The sequence below is a fragment of the Megalops cyprinoides genome, chromosome 10, assembly GCF_013368585.1.
Source record: "Megalops cyprinoides isolate fMegCyp1 chromosome 10, fMegCyp1.pri, whole genome shotgun sequence".
NCBI classification, from domain to species: Eukaryota; Metazoa; Chordata; class Actinopteri; order Elopiformes; family Megalopidae; genus Megalops; species Megalops cyprinoides.
Window position 1 is genome coordinate 16,519,856 of NC_050592.1, and position 19,808 is coordinate 16,539,663.

Below are 19,808 nucleotides of genomic sequence, written 5' to 3' on the forward strand. Positions count from 1 at the left end.
TGAATATGTCAGACATTTAAGGCACTACAACCACTTAAAGCACTAATTATGTGAGTCGAAACCATTAGAGTAAAGCAGAACATTTCACCGAGGAAAATAACGGAGATATAATATGTGCCCTTGAAAAGAGCAAGATCCCATCTCCCTTGTACGGACCAATGACAGCAGGAAAGCTACTCCCACATTATGTTACACAAAATTCACAGAGGAACACACACTTAGACTGACTACACTATTCCGCACTCAAGTGCTGCACTGTGACTCTTACATTCATTTAGCAGATGCTCTTATCCAGAGCGACTTCTATCCAGCACAATAGAACATAATTGTATCTTGTATATCTGTAAGTGTATCTTTGTATCTCTGAATGCTAGCAATACTTCACATTTTCCAGTCTTTCATATCATTCTGATTTCAAATCAGAAGGTTGGTCTCTGCTCACCTTGACGAAGGTGACCTTGCACTGGCAGATGTCGCTGCTGCTGTTCTTTATGGAGATCTCGCCATAGTGCTCGATCCAGCGCTGGCCACTCAAAATGTTGTGGATGCAGGAGGTGACCTTGTTCCACTCATAGTGATCCCCAAACCTGAGGGAGGCGGGGTCAAGAAGAAGGAGATTTAGTGTCAGGGCTAGGAATAGTGCAGAGAGAAGGCAGTCTCTGCGAGGAAGAGTCTGTTAGGGAGAGGAAGAAGCACCCAGCATCCTGGAGAGAAACCCAGTCCCCTCAGAGGTACAGGACACACCCAACACATGCCCACTGTCTGACTTGTTTAATGTTGTCCTGGTTAGCAGAGGGAACTAAACACAGGCAGAGGCAGAGTTGAATACTGTATCATTCTGACTTTTCACTGATACTGAGCCATGTTAGAGCAAGTAGAAGGAGCAATGCTTTTACATAAACACCAGCCTGTTGTGGGAAGTTTCTGACTCATGAGGGCCTGATACAGAAACAGGCCCCTTCTTTAACCAGCACTCCAGTAAACAAGTCCACGGGTTCAGTCCTGGGCTGTGGGTGGGATAGTGTGTTTATGGGGTTAGAATCTCCCACTCTGCAGCCCTCTGAAGACAGGGAGGCGTGGAGACAGCAAAGACTCACCCTGGCAGACGCACATGCGTGGTGCCCACAGGGACGATCTCCATCGACTTGCCCCAGAACTTATTCTTCCACCGCATGTCTGAAAGCACCAGAAGACAAAACAACAGTGTGCTGAGAACGTGCAGCCGACACCCTGCCTTAGCGGAGCCCGCTTCGGATGGCTTGTGACCTGCCACCAGAGGTGGAGTGATGTCACATGGCACGCTAGGGATATGACCCCATTCTCAAAGAAATGATCGCACTGGGTGTTTCCTGGCTAAAACAGGATTTTCCAGATGTTACCGTATCTCACCTTGCCAGAAGATGAAGTTTTTGGACTCTGCGTGACATGCCGAAATAGGGGGGTGATGGCTGACCTGCAAGCAAGAGAAAAACACAATAAGCATGCCTTATTACAGTAAAATACTCACAAATTCAATCTGACATCTTCTACATGTGATGAGAATATTACACAATTAGAGCCCTGACATCATTCTACAGTGGAATATTGATTTAGCCACAGTGCAGTACCGATGGACATTCATTAGCAAGGTGACAATCTAGAGTGAAAACACGCCATGCGGCATTCCTGTTACTGTAAGCACCACTCTAGTTACACATGTTTCCATGGTGACCCTACACTTCAATTACATAATAAATGAGTGGAACGGAAAGGTCAATGCCAAAAGATCGAGGACCTTGAGACTCTTCATTACTTGTGCACAGTGGAAACGAAGTGCTTGCCAATCCATGAAATGTACAAAAAAAGAAACTTTGGCTTTTGAAAAACATATCTTGCGTTTGTTTACACTGTGAACATTCACTCTTGGGCTTTGTTTAATCATACACAACCGGGCAGGTCATCCTGTCGTTCTTTTGTAGTTCTGTAGTTCACCTGTTCCTCCCAGACATAAACCAAGAACAATATACATAACTCCTAAAGAACTTTGTGTGGAATCCCTTACATAGGATGAACTGTACTGTTTAGATCATCTGTTTGGGAGGACGGATCCAAACCTGTTCTGCAATGAAGCGGAATCCCTTGTCCTTGCAGTCACACTCGTACGTCTCTCCCAGGACCGGGTTGAAGGGCTTTCCGCCAGCTCTGTAGTAGCTGGATGCATACCCCGAGACTGCAAACGTAGCGATGTATGCCTGCAGACAGATCAGCATCACAGTCATTACAATCCTAGTCCAAACTTTCATTTCACAGGCACATTGGGCTATTCTCTGGAAAAAAAAAAACCAGTCAGTGATTTTTCCTACTTAATGATTGTATATATCTAACAACAGTTGGGAATTAAATTAACAAAAATTTGTTAATTTGTCCTTTTTAAACAATGAAAGAGTATCTGAAAATAAACCCCAGGGAACATTGCAAATAGCAATTACATATATAGCCAAGGGCCCTAATAAGGCTGATTAGTAAATGCTTTAAAAGTTAAACCAAACACTTTCCCTGGACTTACATTGCTCAGCAAACACAGAAAACAACCCCAGGAGCTTTTAAACTTGATAGTAACTTGCCTTTTATGTCTGTATTGATTGAAAACCCTCATCTAATAAGAGGCTCAAGCGGCCTCATACATTAATACAAGAGATCTAAACACTAAAAATGCTGGCTTATCTGATTGGGGTCATTAGATGGACTTGGATAGATTAAGCAGAAATGAGACACCGGGTACCTGAGGTTCTGTAAGCCTAGAGTCAGTGCTGAGTTTCCACGTATCTCTGGTTCGATACAAACAAATCGCCGGTGACCCAGCTAAAATGGCCGAGTAATCTGATTACATGCAGGAAACATCGCTGAATATTCCATTCCTTCCAACGATTTCCTTTACTTTAGCTTTTATTCCTCTCTGCTTCAGCCATTAACCACTAAAACCATCAACAATTGAGTAATGCTGGATATTAGAGTGCCTGTGCTTTGGGTGCAAATCACACTACATACAGTGCAAATGCTCATCTAGGTAGACAAATTCACAGAAGAGAGATGTCTGCTGTCCTTCATGTTTTAATGGACCTCGTTTACCCGTCTTTTTAATGATTTTGGCATACAGTAACAACTTGCAGAGGCTAAAGAACGAATACGTCTTGACTAATCATATCGTCCAGGCCCTTGCATTTGAACAAACAGACCGTCTGCGTTTACAGAACACGGATGACACTGAAAACATGGTGTCACACCATCCTTCCTGTGAGGGGAACATCTGTGAAGGCAGAGACTGGTGTCAGAGTGGGAGAGCTCACATCAGAGCGGGATGGCAGCATTGATTGATTGATTGATTGATGACACTGTGTTATTGATGCACTGTAACACAGGCACAATCGCCTATTAAATGAAAAAAAAACTGCCTTTCATCCATTTATTCATTTTGCATAGATATAAATGACCTTCCCCATTATTTGGTTATCTAAGCACCCTGTAACCAGCATTGTCTGTTCATTCTGTTCATGGTCCTATATAATCCCATACACAGACAGTTTGTACCATGAAAAGGAATGCTCTGATTGGTCCAGGTGTTAAAGACATGGTCCATGTGATTGGAAAATGTATCCCTGAAATCATGGTCAAGACAACATTATACTGTATATCAAATAGAAGAACTGACTCCTATTGATCCAATTCCAAAGCCACACACACTTGGTTAAGCCACTCTCCATGCACTTAAAGGAGTATTGCATGTGATTGCATGTGACTGATAACTGAAAGGTTGCTGGTTCGATTCCCTGCTGGGACACCCAGAATTGCTTCATAACATTGTAAAAAAAACTGTAACCCATGTAAGTTGCTCTGTAACATATGTAAGTTGCTGGATAAGAACAATAATGCAATTTAATGCGTGTGTGTGTGCACTCACCATCCTCTCGAAGGGGTCCTGCGTGTTTGCGGCCCGGTCCAGCAGCTCGCTGTACTCCAGCTCCTCACACAGTCTCTGCAGGGTGTTGAGGGGCTCGTTCAGCTGCACGGGCATGGCCACTTTGGACAGGTCCTTCCCGATGTTGTTCCTCAGGATGTTCCACAGGCTGATGCTGCTGGTGCTGGGGCTTGGGGCAGGCAGACAGGACCTGCGCTGCCTCTGGAGGGCACCATTCTCCACATAGACTGCACAGAGAAACATTAGAACAGGCACGTCAGATGCGAACATTGAACGGAGAAGAATCAGGCCATTTAGCAAACGCTCTCATCCAGAGCGACTTACATATGTCACAATTTTTTACGTTATCCATTTATACACCTGGGTAATTACTGAAGCGATTCTAAGTACCTTGCTCAAGGATACAACAGCAGTGCCCCAGCAAGGAATTGAGGCATCAACCTTCTGTTCTGCTCCTTACCACTGTGCTACACTGCTGCCCCACTAACACTAAACACATTTTATTCTGTCACATCAAGTGAAAGTACGAATCGTGGGCATGTTCAATTATGTACTGCAGAAGTGAGAGATAAACTGCTGGTGATTTAGCGTATCGCTTCGGCCCTGATGTGCACTGCACCTGAGTGGGATCTGTCACACTCCGCCTCATTGCTGAAGTTGTCCATGGAGATATTGTCGCTGATGTCGCTGATGTATGAGTCATCATCAGAGGCCTGGAACACAACAGAGAGTGATTACAGGTGTTTCAGCCTCCTGACAGGTAAAGTACACCTTCAGCACCGCCCACCCCCAAACCAGGGGAACATGGGCACTGACGAATCTCCTTTGCCTGCCCGTCAGCACAGTGGGAGCCGGAGGAAGTGGGGGAGGAGCCCGAGCCCCTTGGGTCTCTGTGGAGGGGCTGTCAAATTTACACCTCAGCTCCTAAGAGTATTTTTAGATGACGGCAATTAACTCAATTTTCACATTTCGTCTGCTGGAACTGATTTGAACAATTGGTGGGGGACATTTGTACAGCAGGAGTAATGCTTTTTGCTGAAAGACAGAATGTTAGTTTCACTTGTGGGAATACTTTTAAAGCACTTTAAGTGCAGTTATGGTTATGATGTCTGCAGCCTTTGGGTTACACCATCTCCATTGTTGCTGAAGTCTTACATCCAGAAAATTGTCAGTAATCTGGGCCATTGCACAAAAAATGCGTACAAGGATGTTAAAAAGACAAAACAAGATAAAGACCTACGCTCTGCAGTTTTCAAAACTGTGATACTGTCTTCAAGGACAAGACAGACAGAGAGACAAGACTTGACTACATCACAGTAGCAGGCAGCCTTACCTCGTTCTCTGAGGAACTGGCAGACAGTAGGACTTCCTGTGCATCAAAGAACTCTGACAATGATTCTGTGATGGAAGCTCTACTTTCATTGGATGCCTGGTGGACAAGTGGGCGGGAACCATCTGTAGAATCCTGCTTCTAAACAGGAAGGAAACACATGTTGAACACAGTCAATCTTGCATGTCAGTACCAGATAAATATGAAAATAGTCATAATAAACATCGATCTGACAATGATGGAAGAGATTAACACAAGGGAAATCATTTTCAGAAGATGTTTTCAAATGTAATCTACACAAATTGAAATGAAAAGGACGACGGGTGGTGGAAAAGGATGAGAGAATGCAAAAATAAAACCACAGGATGTGGTGATCGCAATTCAAATGAATCGAGGCATTCACAAAGTGCAAACGAGGAAAACCGTCACAGCATGCTGCTAAAATCTTTATTGTCTGTTTCTGAGGACAGAAAAGAGGAAATATTGAGATGAATTACAAGCTTCAGTAAAGGCTTGTAACATACCTTAATATTTTCTCCCAAAGGTTGACCTTCATAGCCAATACATGAGAACCACCCAAATATTTAACATGTAACAGAAATCAAAGCAAATTCCCAGACAACAACCATGGAACTTTCAGGATAATGCAGGTGCGGTTTCTCTGAGACTCTACAATATGCTTGAGCAGTAACATAACCCTGGTGGAAATAATAAATAGTAATGAACCTGAATAAAGGGCTCACCAACAAATGGTGTTGTTAGTTATGAGCTCGATGTGCACTTACTCTACGAGGATGTCTATGCCATTACATAAACAAGCATAAGGAAAGCTGGTAAGTAATCTATCTGTCTGCATGTTTAAGAACTCTACAGTCTCTACATGCAAACTAATGATAGCACAGGGAGACACTGGGGAAACTGACTTGAGTAAAAAGTGAACAATATCACTTTTCAGTCCACAGAAATTCCCAAACCATGGTCAAAGTGACCTGAACAGCATTTTCAACAAGGTGCCAATTGTGAGAGCTGTTATTCAGCAAAATTGAGGTGAATTCAGAAAGTAATTTGGCATTCAGATAATTCAACAAAAACTGAGTCCTGATGACTTCTATCTATGAAACTGTTGGGCAGCAGAGCAAGAAAACACTATTCCTTTAGTGTTATTAAGCAATAATTTGGCTAACATCCTTATACAGTACAATTTTCAGAATTTACGCTTTCAAAAATGACACATATTTCACCCATTTATATAATAACATTGTTAACAGAGTGATTGAGGTACAGAACCTTACTGAACAATACAGTCTAAGATTAGAACTTTGACCCTCTGACTAAAAGTCCACTCAACTAGAAAACAGCTAGAAAAGAGAGGAAGGACAACTCTCTTAAACTAACACTTCAAACTGACTCCACAGGACAGAGCTCTGCTCTGGCTCTCTGTAAGACTGCTTTTCTCTTTCTCAATCTAGCAAGGAGTAGCCAAACATGATGAAACCGTGCAGTGTACTGTAGCTGCTCTTACACTGAGAGGATGGGAAAAGTGCAGATCCTCAGCTGGTGGAGAATGAAGATACTAAATCAGAGAAATGTCTGAACTGGGCAATTCGAAAATTCTTTTCGTTCAAAGTGAAGGGTTTCTGCGTAACGGGGTAGTGGTGCACGGACTGCCGTTAATGAGGGGGAAACGTGCACACGTGACTCCCACACCAACCTGCAGGGGGGCAGTGCTGAGGTTAATAACGACAGCGGGTTCTACGATGCGCGACTCAGCGTGAATCTTGCAAAGACGCTCCCTCAGCTCAGAGTTTTGGGCTATGGCCTGAAAGAGTAATGAGGGTTCAAGACAAATCTGTTGCATGCGAGACAGAATCACCACAGCTGCAAGACTACTCCACTAGGGGGTGTATTTTCCTTTAGGTCTTTGAAAAGCCCAAGCCAGTAAAATTTCAAAATGGCGTAATATTTTCAAGTTCTTTTGATGTAGTACATTGAAAAAACTGAAGATCATCCAAGTAAAAAAGTACTAACTAATCAAAAGCCAGATTTCAAATAACTTAAAGTCAGATGTTCTGCTCCAACCCGGATGCCTTTGTGTAAAATACACCCAACCTAGCTACAGCTATTGCTATTGATCTGCAACGTGCATGCAGGATCCTGTTTTTGTGTAATGACACAGTCATTTAACATGCAATTTTTTTTAAAATATGTTAAATTAGGCCACATTGACAGCTCTAAACCATTTGCTTTAATTTAACAAGTATTTATGTACGTAGGTGTTTTCACAGCCTACAAATACAGGAAATGTAGGCAGTCTTGTTGTCTAAAAGAAGAAGGTTATAGCTGAGGACGTGACGTCCTCTGTTTGGTCATGAGGAAACTCCCGTGGAGAAGAGAGAGAGAGCTGCCTGCAGGCCTCCTCTGATGGTGGTCCCCTACAGGGCGTGTCACTAGGACCGGAGGTGACAGCAGCAGCGTGAGATATCCACTTTACCATCACATCCTCATCCCCTGCAGCGGCCAGAGGTCTAATTCATTTCAGTATCAACATTTCAGTGCAAATATTTGAAGAAATCATTTGTCAGAGGACAGCAGAGGCGTCCTCATCAGAGGGACCAGAAGACGCGCAAAAGAAACAGGGCTTTGAAAGAACGGAGCTCTTAATTATGAATGAAGCCCTGGCTTACGCAAGCGAGGCAGTCAGACCTCTAACACAGACTCACGCATTACATTACATTACATTACATGCATTTAGCAGACACTCTTATCCGGAGCGACTTCACACAGCACAGAAACAAACTGAACAGTGACTTTTCTTCAAAATACCACAAGACTCCAGTCCTCCGCAAATGGTATTGTACATCTCTGTCTTAGAGTGTCCCATCCTGGAGAGCCTGGCCATTGCCACACACACACCGGAGGGCCTGGCTATTGCATCACACACACACTCTTGTACATCATCTTGATTCAGCTCAAGATGAGGCGCAGGTGAAACCAATCAGAACTTACCGAGGTCAGAGCATTTTTCAGCCCCATCATCTGAGTGGAGGGGGGTTGACACATCTCATGGTCCAGCACCTGTTTCAACCTTTCCCTCTCTGAGGACAAAGAGCTGAAGGCTGACTTCAGAGTGGCATGCACTGAGAGGGAAAAGAAGAGATCTGTGTATACAGCAGCAAGATCTGGCGTGACACCTGTACAACTCTGTCTTCATTGTCTGCATGGAACATACTCAGTAACGTAACAAAACAGACAGCAAAGACTGCAACACATGGAAAAGACTGCTCAGCTCCAGGTAATCCAGGTGGTCTCTGACACCATCAGCCATGCATTCAGCTGAAACTGCTGGAATGTGGGATAATTCCTAGGGAATTGCTCCATGTCATTATCCTATTTTTAATTGCAGTATAATTTGAAAATTAATTGCTACCCATTTAATGTTGTTACGGGTATTTCAGTCATTTTCTTATCACTTTGCAATCATATTTGTTCTTATAACCAGTATTCATTTTGGTCTCCTTTTGTAATAATTTTGTTACCAATTCCAAATCATTTGCCTGAGATGTGCTCTCTAAAGTGGTCCTCCTGCAAATGAATTGCAAAGGACATTATAATGGATGACATCATTTCATAGAACGGCACTCTCAATTTCAGACAGATCACATCAATTTCCCATCCAGAAATGGATGCATTTCTGTACCTTCCTTGACAGTATGATGACCTTGACCTGTTACAGTGAAATTTAGCTGTGTGGATAGATTCATGTATAACACTTTCGACTACCACACATGTCACATTTTGAAATAGCACATACATGACACCATAAAGCATGTGGGAGCACCTGGTTCGCAGGTGGCAGAACACGAATGGAAATTGCATTGCATACAGTATGTTAACTGTGTGTAGCGGGGATGCTTTAAGAAAGACGAACAGGCACATTGCGGGAACATTGCCAATTCTTCTTCCTTGTTAAATGAAATCGTCACACTTGGCAACACTGCCAGGAATAGCTTAAGAAGGAATTCAAATGAAGAGAGCAGAAAGCCAGTGACAACTTCAAATTCATAATAAACAGCTGTCAGACCCTCTCGAGATATACGTAGCAGTTTTATTTAAATTAATCACTACCCTAACTGCTCAATTTGAATTGCAAATGAGACATGAGAAAAACTGAACAGAGGGTTCAGTGGAGTGAAATAAAGAATGATTTCTATTTAGAGATCTCCCACTCTTTAACACAGTAGCGTCGGTGTCACCTGCACTGTGGGTTGACAATACTACCGCACGCCATCATCACATCTGTTATTTCAGATTTCTGAATTTCTGTCATCCACATGGCAGGGAACGGTCAGACTTACATGATGCAAAATACAAACTTATGTCCAAAAACATGTTGGCTTTAAATAGTGTTCTGTATGGACCCCAGGACTCACATTCATTAGCTACCCGACAGAAGTCCTCCTGCAGTTTGGATACGTCTGTTGGTGAGTCTGGGACCTCTGGGTAGTTCTTGTCATTGCCCAGCTCGGCAGTGGAGAGATTTGGGTTTGAGGCATGGAGTCGGATTGACCCAGAGGAAATGCAGCTTGGAACCTTGCAGGAGAATCATGTAGAAAATAAGGGAGAGGATTAACATAATGATGCAGTCATGACAGAAAGAATAGAGAAAGCAGACTAGCACACAGACAGTGACAAAAACAGTCCCACAGCCAGCTTAACAGACAATCATAATGACAGTGAGAGAGAGAATCGTACAGACCAGACAGTAAGAGACTATCACACAGACAGTAAGAGTCAATATCACGAAAAGTGCAGTAAAAGAGACAATCACACAGACAGTAAGAGACTACCTAACAAAAAGTATGCTAAAAGAGACAATCACACAGACAGTACAGTCACAGAGACTAACACAGACAGAAAGAGACAATTACAGACTATCCCAAAGACAAAATTCAAATGTAGACAGTATAAAACAGCAGGAAAGATTTTGTGAAATTACTTTTCCATACAGCCACAGGGCTGAAGTTAGCCCTGGAAGTCTGTTTCTGACCTTTCTTACCTGGAGGGTTGTTTTTGTATCTTTCCCATAGTTCTTGGAACGCCATTTCCTGGGTGGCCTCTTTTCCTTTTTGGGACTGTCAAATGTGGATGCCTACGGCAAAGAAAGAGAAGAGAGACAGAAAGGTCTGAACTTTGAACTGACAGTCAGAGATAATGTCAGTTTTACTGGTCTGTGTTAAAAATAGCTAGAGCTACTTCTCACAAAAATACAGTATTTCTGAGAAAATAGCAGAGATGCATTGTGTTACTTTTAGTGACAAACAATAAAAGTTCCTGTCAAGATCTGTTTGAAACTAACAAGACAATATATTGCTAAAAATATCCAATCAATGTCACAGCGGGACAGTGCACATCTATTAAAGCACGCAGCCACTGAGCTTGTCTTTGTTCCACTAATATCAGCTGCTGGGTATTCTTTGAGGTTACTGAAGTGTGAAAAAATAAGGCCCCGCATCCTTGATCTGCTACCGCCACTATCCTGGATAATAATTCAAAAGAAAGCTTAATTTGTGTCTTCAAACTTAAAGAATATTGTATCATCTATAAAAAACTGACATCTTGTTACAATATATTATTGTTATTTAGCAGATGCTCTTATCCAGAGCAATTTACACAGAGTAGATTACAATTTTATCCATTTATGCAGCTGGATATTTACTAGCCACATTGCTGCACCACCACTACACCACCCTGCTGCCCCTTTGAATGCTACAAAAGTCCAGAGAGTTTAGCAGAGAAAATGATGTGATTGTCCCATTCAGGCAAATTTGTTCTGTGCAGCATGGCTTTGAGGACAGCGTGTTGTCCCTGTGGTTGCCAGAGCTGAGAGGCACCCCCACCTGCAGGGCGTTGATGGCCGGGGCGGAGTAGGTACGATGCAGCACCTCCATACTCCTCAGCAGGTGGTTCAGTTCCAGCAGGTAGGATTCGCACATTGAGAGCTCTGTGGAGAGGGTGCAAAGGGCGATATGAGCACTGCTGCCCCAGTCTCATGGAGGGGACCGGCGGGTCTGCGGTCAGGGAGGCTGAACAAGTACCTTTGGAACACTTGTCCATGTCGTCAGAGGACTGCAGCCAAGCAGCGACCTTGGACTGACTGTTGAAGGTCATAGGGAAGGCTGCTGAGTTGTGGATAGAGGCCTGCTTTGTCAGGGTGGAGCGCTGCAGCAAATGAACAAGAATCTGGCCTTACACCCCTTATAACATTCAAGAAACCCTCACACAATACTTGAAGTGTCCATGCATGAGGCACCAAACAGGTGCTTTACATAAGTCAATTATTAATACCACAAAATTAAGGGACAATAGTAACTAATTAGAAACACACTTCTTTATAGGAGGCAGTTAGTATGTACAGGTAAATAGGTAAATAACACAACTTGTGCTATGTATGACTCAGCTGTCAGTAATTAAACATGTACTAGGCACAAAGAGTGCACAGTTTGTAACTTGTGTGTGAGTGTTCTCAGTGAGTGTAGACTATTAGTCACCGAGCGGTTTCTTTTGCCTCAACTCAACTGAAATCTTGTTTACACTTCTTGAGGTAATTAAGAAAATTACGTCAAGTAACAGGAAAATCTGTCTCCCCTATCATAAAATTATTCTTTTTTTGCATATTATGAACTAATTGTGGACTGATTAGTCACTTAAGTCAAAACATTATAGCAAAAAGGTTTGACCCAACCTGATGGTTGAAAACACAGTGTTGCTATTAGAAGATATCTTAATTATGCTCTTAATTAGTGTCAAGAAAAATTTTGTACTTTTGTAAATTTCTCACATGGGAGACAGTACAGCCTCTAATACAATGATAACACATTTAAGAGGTATACTTTCAAGGCTCCGCAACATACTACTGGCTTTAATTGGAGGATGCAGTCCTAAAAACAGTAGTTTCACCTTCTAGCAAACTGACTATTACTCCTAAAGTAATATCATTTTACCACTAGTGTGTGAAAAAGCCAGAAAAGAAGGCAAGCTCCTATTAAGATTTACATTCATTTGAATCCCATTTGTGCCACTAATATTGACATGTATTAGGATATAATGTATATTATATATATATATATATTGTAATACATGTATATAGATATATTAAATGTCTGTGCTGGGATATAACATGCTTTTGGCTTATTTGGGATATGATGTGTTCTTGCGTGCACGATGTACAGGCCTTGGCTGTACTGTGTGAATTCTGTGCAGATGACTTCAGTTCGGGACTATACCTTCCTCATGGAGGCACTCTCGGACAGGCTGGGAGACACGGCAGGGGGGAAGTGGGAGTAGAAGAGGGGCTTCTCGTGAGGGTACATGGCGATCTCATTCTGGCGGTACAGTCGATGGTGCCGCAGCTTAGAAACCCATTCATCAAACATCTCCTGGGAATTGACCTGTGACAAAGAGTGCAAGGACTGGGTACAAGGCTCTCCACTGGGAGAGGAGGGCCAGACTGAGGTCACTGCAAGCCAGATCTTTTTGTTTTTTGCTTCTCCTTGACTATTCCCAGCTCAAACCCATTCTATTCAGTTCCAGCTCCTCCTACACGCATTCAGTTGCAGCAAACCAATCTGCAAAATCTACAGTCAGATTCCATCTTTTGACCTCAGCCTAGGAGGAATGGTGTGTGCCACAGAACATACCTTTAGGTGGTAGATGTTTTCCTCAGTGTCCAGATCGATGCACTTTGCCTTCTTCTTAATGGCCATGACGGACAGACCCACGTCAATGCAGCCATGAAGCTTTCCCTTCTCAATCTGCGGAAAAACAAATAAAAGCTCAATAGCACACCATCGATTATTAGCATCTTGTCATGTGCAAGCAATGCATTTGTATGGGACCACAGCCCAGGGATCCTTAAAAAGAGTGAAGTTCTGTTCCCTCATTCAGCAATATTCCCCATAGACGCAAGACTCGTGTCTGTGAAAATAAGCTCTGAAACGAGCTCCTGAGCTTCACTTCTTCGCACTTAAGTGCAGAGAGGAGGAGAGGGCTCTGAATTTGACAAATGTGCATAGCTACCCACATTCTGACAAAATGGGCAAGCGGTCCTCGTTCGCCCTGAGGTCAGTGAGGGATGCAATGTACAAGCGCTTGGCCGAGTCATCGCACTACCCGTGCCCTGGCCACCCAGGCAGGAGTGATTGTGGGTGATTAAAAAATAATGATTCACATCACTGAGACACAGACGAAGTGCTTCTCAGGCCATCACTCCATCTGTGGAGAGAGGAGAGCTGCTAATGAGGGCTTTCTGTGTAAACACAGTCATGCGGAGGGCCTGGTGCCGTATAGGGGCATTCCATTCCGCATTCCATCGGCCGCTTATAGTGAACAAGAAATAAAGGAGAATGAACTTTTACTTTTAAACCGATAAGTCCTGAATCTGCTCTTGTTTTAATGATTAACAAAGCTGCCAATTTAAGGAAGGATCACCCCCTCGGCAGCTGGCTGCTTTTGCCTGGAGATGGACACCATTTAAAAGTGTACATTGGAATCTAACACACTATTTGGGTGGCAGAGGTACATCCAGGAAAACGCACCACAGGCTTATTACTCTCTTATTTGGTGAAAATCTATAAAAATTTAATTAAACACATGGACTTCAGAAGACAGTTAAAATAACATTTCAAAGAAACATGAAGTCACAATTTTTATAACATTTTCTTATCCTTTAAGACACACAGTTGTTAATTTATGTTGAATATACTCTGGACAAAATGCCATCTTGCTGCTATTGATAAATACAATTAATTGTAGATAAATAACCACATTTCTTAAATAATCAAGTACTATGCGCACGCTTGTGCTGGCTAAGGATTGATCCAGTAGAAAACTAAAAACAACAGTTATCAGCCTGGATTAAAGATAATTTTGGAAATGAGCTTTTTTGATGTCTAATTCAAATGAAAGAAAATCTTTGTCCATTTCTCCTCACAGGTTCTCCACACAGAATAACAGAAGAACAAAGCAAATTAAAGAAACCAGAGTAAAATAATGAAAAATCAGAGCTTTGGTGTCTGCCTGTCTGTGCCTGCCACTTGTTCTCTCCCTCTCTTTCCTTTTTGCTCCTGTCTCTGGAGTCGCTCTTGGTTGCCATGACATCCCTAGTAACATGAGCTGATCAGAAAACGCCCTTATTACCACCTTAACTAATGAATATTTAAAAGTCTGACAGACACCTTTACTCTGATGTCATAGACTTTGGAGGATAACATTTTCAGATGGAAACATTTTTTGTAATTATTTAATGCTCTAATTTATCTGTAATAACCTGTCTATTGCTTCAAAATAAATTAAGCTCAACGTTTAAAAAAAAAAAGCACAGGATAAATTATGCACAGAGGCAACGTGACCACAGATGTGATCAAGCAAACAGAAATCAGCTGCTACCGGATGATGCTTATTTATACTGGCATGCGTGTCAATCACGCAGAACAATCGAAAACAGATTCAGGATAATTATCTAATAAAGGTTAAGATCTCGTTTTAGCCCACTGGCCACTGCGCTGCTGTGCCGACAGAGCTCCGCCGCTGTCAGGAGGACGGAGGGGACACTCCCAGTGATTTATGTCACATTTTCTTGAGTGAAGGGTTTGTTGATGTGTGACACGGGAGGGCACACAGTAAAAAGGATGAATCATTACTCCATGCACGGCAGCGGGAGGGCCTGAGGTGCTGGGACGAGCCCCCCGCGTACTCACGTCAGGGCCGCTCTTTGCATATTTCAGGATGCCCTTGTCCAGGAAGAAGTATCTCTGCGGAGAGAGGAATGAGGAGGAATCCATCACTCTCTGAGAACCCCAATGAACACATCCCGGGCTGTTGTTAATGTGATTTTTAAGTCTCTGTTCTGTCATCTCCTCTCTGCTCTCAAACCTCTGTCCATGCGCAGCAATAGGGCTGCAACTGGCTTTACTCCAGTCTCTCTCGAAGAAAGGATGCAATTAATAATCATATTTCCAATAGTTCAGACCCGGTCAGCGCTCTGAAATGCTAAATGTACAGACAGTCTCCAACTAACTGTGCATTTCTTTTCCCAGTTTAGACAGTGAGAAGGCTATCAGCTAATGGATTTCAGACAAACATGCCGAACGTCATCTCATCAAGGCGTGAGCCTTTCAGAGAAGAAATGGGCTTCAGGGGCACACAGCTACTGTATGGCCATGCAATTCATCAACTCGTTCAATTATCTAAAAACAAAAAGCTGCATCAGTCATCTTGACAAGACAGGACAGGTCAGCAGTGAATATGAAGTCAGCACTAGATGCTGAAGTTGGCTCTGGAATCAGTACAGTCTGTTCCAAAATGAGAAAGAAACTAGTTCTTCAAGGAAAGTACATTGTCTATTATAAATTCAGAGTTCAGAGCCCGTTACTATTCTTCCAGGTGGGCCACACACCTGCCTCACTTTTTCAAATCTTATTAATTGCGAGAAAGACATGAATGCCGGCCCTGTAGGGGTCATTGTGATCACGTGCATGTGGGTAGACAGATGCCCACCTTGTGCCAGCCCTTCATGGGCCATTTCCTCTTCTTCAGCAGAAACCCCTCATGCTTCTGAGGCTCCTGCACATTAGTGAGTCCCCCCCGCAGACCCTCCACGATCTCCCAGCTGTCCTGTAGAGAGACACACACAGGGGTCACAAACGCACACACTATTACACGACTGTCCTACATGCACCCTACACAGAGCTGTTGCCATTTGAAACACACAACATCCCAACCGCAACCTCCACTGTTTATACATCACAGATGGAGAGTGACATGATATTACACAAACACACATATATCTCTAACACACGCAGTGGATAAGCTTCTTAGCTCTAACACACTGACAGCCCACGTGGAGCACAGTTTGCAATTATGTTATGAGCATGTTCCCTTTCCCAGAGCAGGGAATGTAGTCACTAAGAGTGGAAACATGACCTTTGAAGCGAGTGTAATCACTGATAATCAATAACCAGACACTGGCAAGGAGTTAGGGGGCTGTGCAATCGGGCTACTGGGATTACCAGTAATTTGGACAATCAGCCCTCAATCCCATCATCCCTCACTCTCTAATCCTGATTTTCCAAGCAATGTGGGGGGGGGGTGTCTGTGCAAGGATGCGAGTTCTGACCCCCATGTGTCCTGGTCTATACCGACACTACCATACCGCAGTGCCTTCCCACATCTCCATAGTCTCCATCTGCTGCATTAGGAAGAGCACATAACATACTGTATATGTCACATGTGCATATTCCTATGGCAGCTAGACATAAACAACTGCATACATACTGTACTCACCTTGTACTTTCTCTAGCAGAGTGTGTTAATTGGTATTGTTTATCTGCAGTATTCCAAAATGACATCATTTGCAGTGGTAAGCAGATGTGAATAAGCAATAAAATATTTATTGGAGTGAGTGCATGAGAGAGTTTAGACCAGCGTCACAGCACTGCTCAGAAATGATGAAACAGAACACTGCCTAAAGACAAACTCTGTCAAAATGTGTCCACTGTTGTACATGCAAATACAGCCAATTGTATTGTTTTTTCCTCATTTCTTTCTATTGTTGAGTGCCCATGTCAGGGCTTTGTTCAGCTCTTCCTATGTATGCTCACATACTGAACATGTGACTTCTCCAAACCTTTAATAATATATACTGCAATGCCCGAATTCAGAACAATGAGAAGAATGGCACCGATCACGATAATAACAATGACGATGATGACGATGACGACGGAGATCTGTACACAACAAACACTCATCCCTCCATGTCCAGAACAACAACCAGGCCCAAGCCTAGCCGTCATCTTGCAGTTTCTTTGTGTCTTCATTGAGGAACTGGGACAGTGAGGCAGACAGCTGGAGGTGCAAAGTGGAGTGGAGGGGAGGGGGCTGTTCCAAAATAAGCCTCCATACCTGGAGGGTTTGTGTGAAGGGAGAGAGTGAGGTATGTAGGTCTCTCTCTCCCTCTCTCTCCTCTCTCTCTCCTCTCTCTCTCTCTTTCTCTCTCTCTCCCTCTCTCCCTCTCGTCTGGGCACTTCCCACAGCTCTTACATGTACAAAATCATTCCCGATTCAAGGACAGCGTCTGGTGCAGAAGTTTTTACCTCAAGGACAGAACTAATTCATACTGAAGAACTTGAGGGGGAAAGAGGTTACACAACCATGACACAACTTGTTTCAAGTTTGACCCTCACGTTGAGATAAGCAAACATGACACAATCTCTCAAAAGCTGACCATTACCACAATACACATGACAACACCATCCTTACTGTGATTTTAATATTGCAACCCAAAGACTTCAGTCCCCTTCAGTTCTGTGTCAATAACCACATCACCAGAGATAAAGGCATTTTATGTGTTACTATATGGCTGCATTGGTGAGACAAAGGCAGTGGCCATCTTGAGACATCGATCCAGACAATACTGCCTGTTAGACCACATGGGAATCACTTTCCTTGTCTGTGTAATCAGCTTTGTGGCACAGCCCAATGATGGGATTAGAGCTTTATAGTCTCATATCCAGGTCACTGTGCTCACCTCAGAGAAGGTCGCTCTATCTCCTGAGTCTTCATCACACCTTGCCCCAGTGTGCTGCACCCCTGTCACCTCCTCACATTGCGTAATGCACAGTGAGACGTTCATGGCCAGTCACGCAGAATAATTTACTAAACCATCGTTCTCTGCGGGTCTGACAATTTCACCAGGTCTAAACCAATCAATGTCGGGGGTTGAAGTACCTACATACCTTCCTATCTACTTTCTGACCTTTGCTCTTGATATTTTTGCTATTTTTAAAGCACTGCTGGTATCTGTTTTTGCGCAGACAGAGCTGCTCTGTGGTGATATGCAGCATGAAAGCCTTTCACAGCAAAAAGTTAAAAAAAAAACAAAGTTCTGCTGTATTCAGCATTAACAAGTCTACACTCTGGAGGTCAGAGGTTAACAGTAAAAGAAATTCTGTGCAGCATGAATGATATATTTCAAAGGCGGCTGAGCCGAAGCTAGTATGTTTGCACACACTGTTTATCAGGAATTATGACTCTAATGAGATGGCGAGCTTTTATGCTGCTCTTTTACAAGCCAGAACGGCTCAATAACCATTTGCTGTGAAGGTAATTGGAGGGGAGGGGGCTGAGCTGTATGAAGGCAATGACAGTGGTTATTTTTCTACAAAATAATAACACACAAAGTGCTGTCTTTGTATGACTCTGAAAAGTGAAACGACACCAGCTCATTAAAACATGACTGAACAGGCCGAACTGTTGCTGAGAAAATTGTAACAGGGTGGAGTAAGCCTTCAAAAGGACTTTTACAGATACCACAAGGAAGGTGGACTGGAGTAAAAATGCTTTTATATATATATGTATATGTATATATATATATATATATATATATATATATATATATATATATATATATATGTGCGTATATATATATATATATATATATATATATATATATATATATATATACATATATAAAATGTACACAATAATGTCTATACATATACATATATATATATGCACATATATAGACTATCTTGTTTTGCCAGAATGTGAGAATGCCAGGTCTGGCTTCAGGTGCGCTTTATCTGTTGAGTCCCTGTTAGCTGGTGCTTGTGTTGCTTGTGATGTTACCTGTCGGCTGTCGTGTTTGGAGGAGCAGCTGCTGGTGCTGCGGGTTGGTGATGGTATCTTCTGTGACATGGTGGCACTGCTCTCCTCTGAGCTCAGCTCATGGGCACGGCCTCACTGCAGCAGGGCGGGGCTTGGCTTAGGCAGGGTGGGGCCGACGCTGTACATCTCCTCACCAGCCAGAGTGAGGCATAGTCCGAGCACGCTCAGTGCCTGTGAGGGAAGGGGGGTTTGGGCGGGGAGGGGGGGGGGGGGGGGTGGCGGCACAGGGAGAGAGAGCGGTAACAGAGCACGTTATCTTCTGTGCTGAGACAGAGCTGTACACAGACCCTCTTCACACATTCTCCTCACAGGAAAAACAGGACATCTCAGTGACAGTCATTTGGCAGCCATCTGAAGTAGTGGCGGGGTGTGGGGAAGGAGCGTGGGATGTCGAGCAATATTTACACAAACGCGCAAACGTGTTTACTGACATTGATGATTTTGACTGTGGAAAATGCAGGTCATCAACATCTGATGTGGCTTCCCTCTGACTGACATGTACAAGGTAAATGTAGAATATGCAACAAAGACCTCTCATCCTGGTTAAAAACAAAAGACCTGAACAGTACACAGATTCACGTCCAGGCAATAGAACTATGCAAAATAGATTATTTTGTGTAGCCTGTAAAAAATGTTCAGTCTGAGACGATAATGGCGTTTCAGTCAATTGTCCATCAAGTCACCATTTTAAACCATGCCTTATATTACCAAACAATGTTGCTCTATAAACACTGACATACAGTAGAAAACACAGAGCAACTGTTCACAGCTCTTAATCGAGGTTCCTGTACATGTTAAATG

At 43.1% G+C, this 19,808-nt stretch overlaps 1 protein-coding gene across 2 annotated transcripts in view; it reads right to left on the reverse strand.

Annotated features, from left to right (window-relative positions):
* osbpl3b (oxysterol binding protein-like 3b) overlaps positions 1 to 19,808 on the reverse strand; it is a 48,928-nt gene that overhangs the window by 3,794 nt on the left and 25,326 nt on the right. Inside the window, exons 2-19 of one of the 2 annotated variants that reach the window (XM_036538459.1) lie at positions 18,969 to 19,178; positions 15,840 to 15,956; positions 15,041 to 15,094; positions 12,983 to 13,096; positions 12,569 to 12,733; positions 11,381 to 11,504; positions 11,183 to 11,286; positions 10,342 to 10,434; positions 9,716 to 9,875; positions 8,292 to 8,422; positions 6,997 to 7,104; positions 5,289 to 5,426; positions 4,575 to 4,668; positions 3,938 to 4,182; positions 2,094 to 2,231; positions 1,390 to 1,453; positions 1,098 to 1,176; positions 443 to 587 (exon numbers count right to left, since the gene is read on the reverse strand). In XM_036538459.1, the coding sequence (XP_036394352.1) occupies positions 443 to 587; positions 1,098 to 1,176; positions 1,390 to 1,453; positions 2,094 to 2,231; positions 3,938 to 4,182; positions 4,575 to 4,668; positions 5,289 to 5,426; positions 6,997 to 7,104; positions 8,292 to 8,422; positions 9,716 to 9,875; positions 10,342 to 10,434; positions 11,183 to 11,286; positions 11,381 to 11,504; positions 12,569 to 12,733; positions 12,983 to 13,096; positions 15,041 to 15,094; positions 15,840 to 15,956; positions 18,969 to 19,037 (2,142 nt within the window). In that variant the 5' untranslated portion in view covers positions 19,038 to 19,178. The remainder of the gene's footprint in view (positions 1 to 442; positions 588 to 1,097; positions 1,177 to 1,389; positions 1,454 to 2,093; positions 2,232 to 3,937; positions 4,183 to 4,574; positions 4,669 to 5,288; positions 5,427 to 6,996; positions 7,105 to 8,291; positions 8,423 to 9,715; positions 9,876 to 10,341; positions 10,435 to 11,182; positions 11,287 to 11,380; positions 11,505 to 12,568; positions 12,734 to 12,982; positions 13,097 to 15,040; positions 15,095 to 15,839; positions 15,957 to 18,968; positions 19,179 to 19,808) is intronic. The other variant, XM_036538460.1, reaches the window with a different exon arrangement.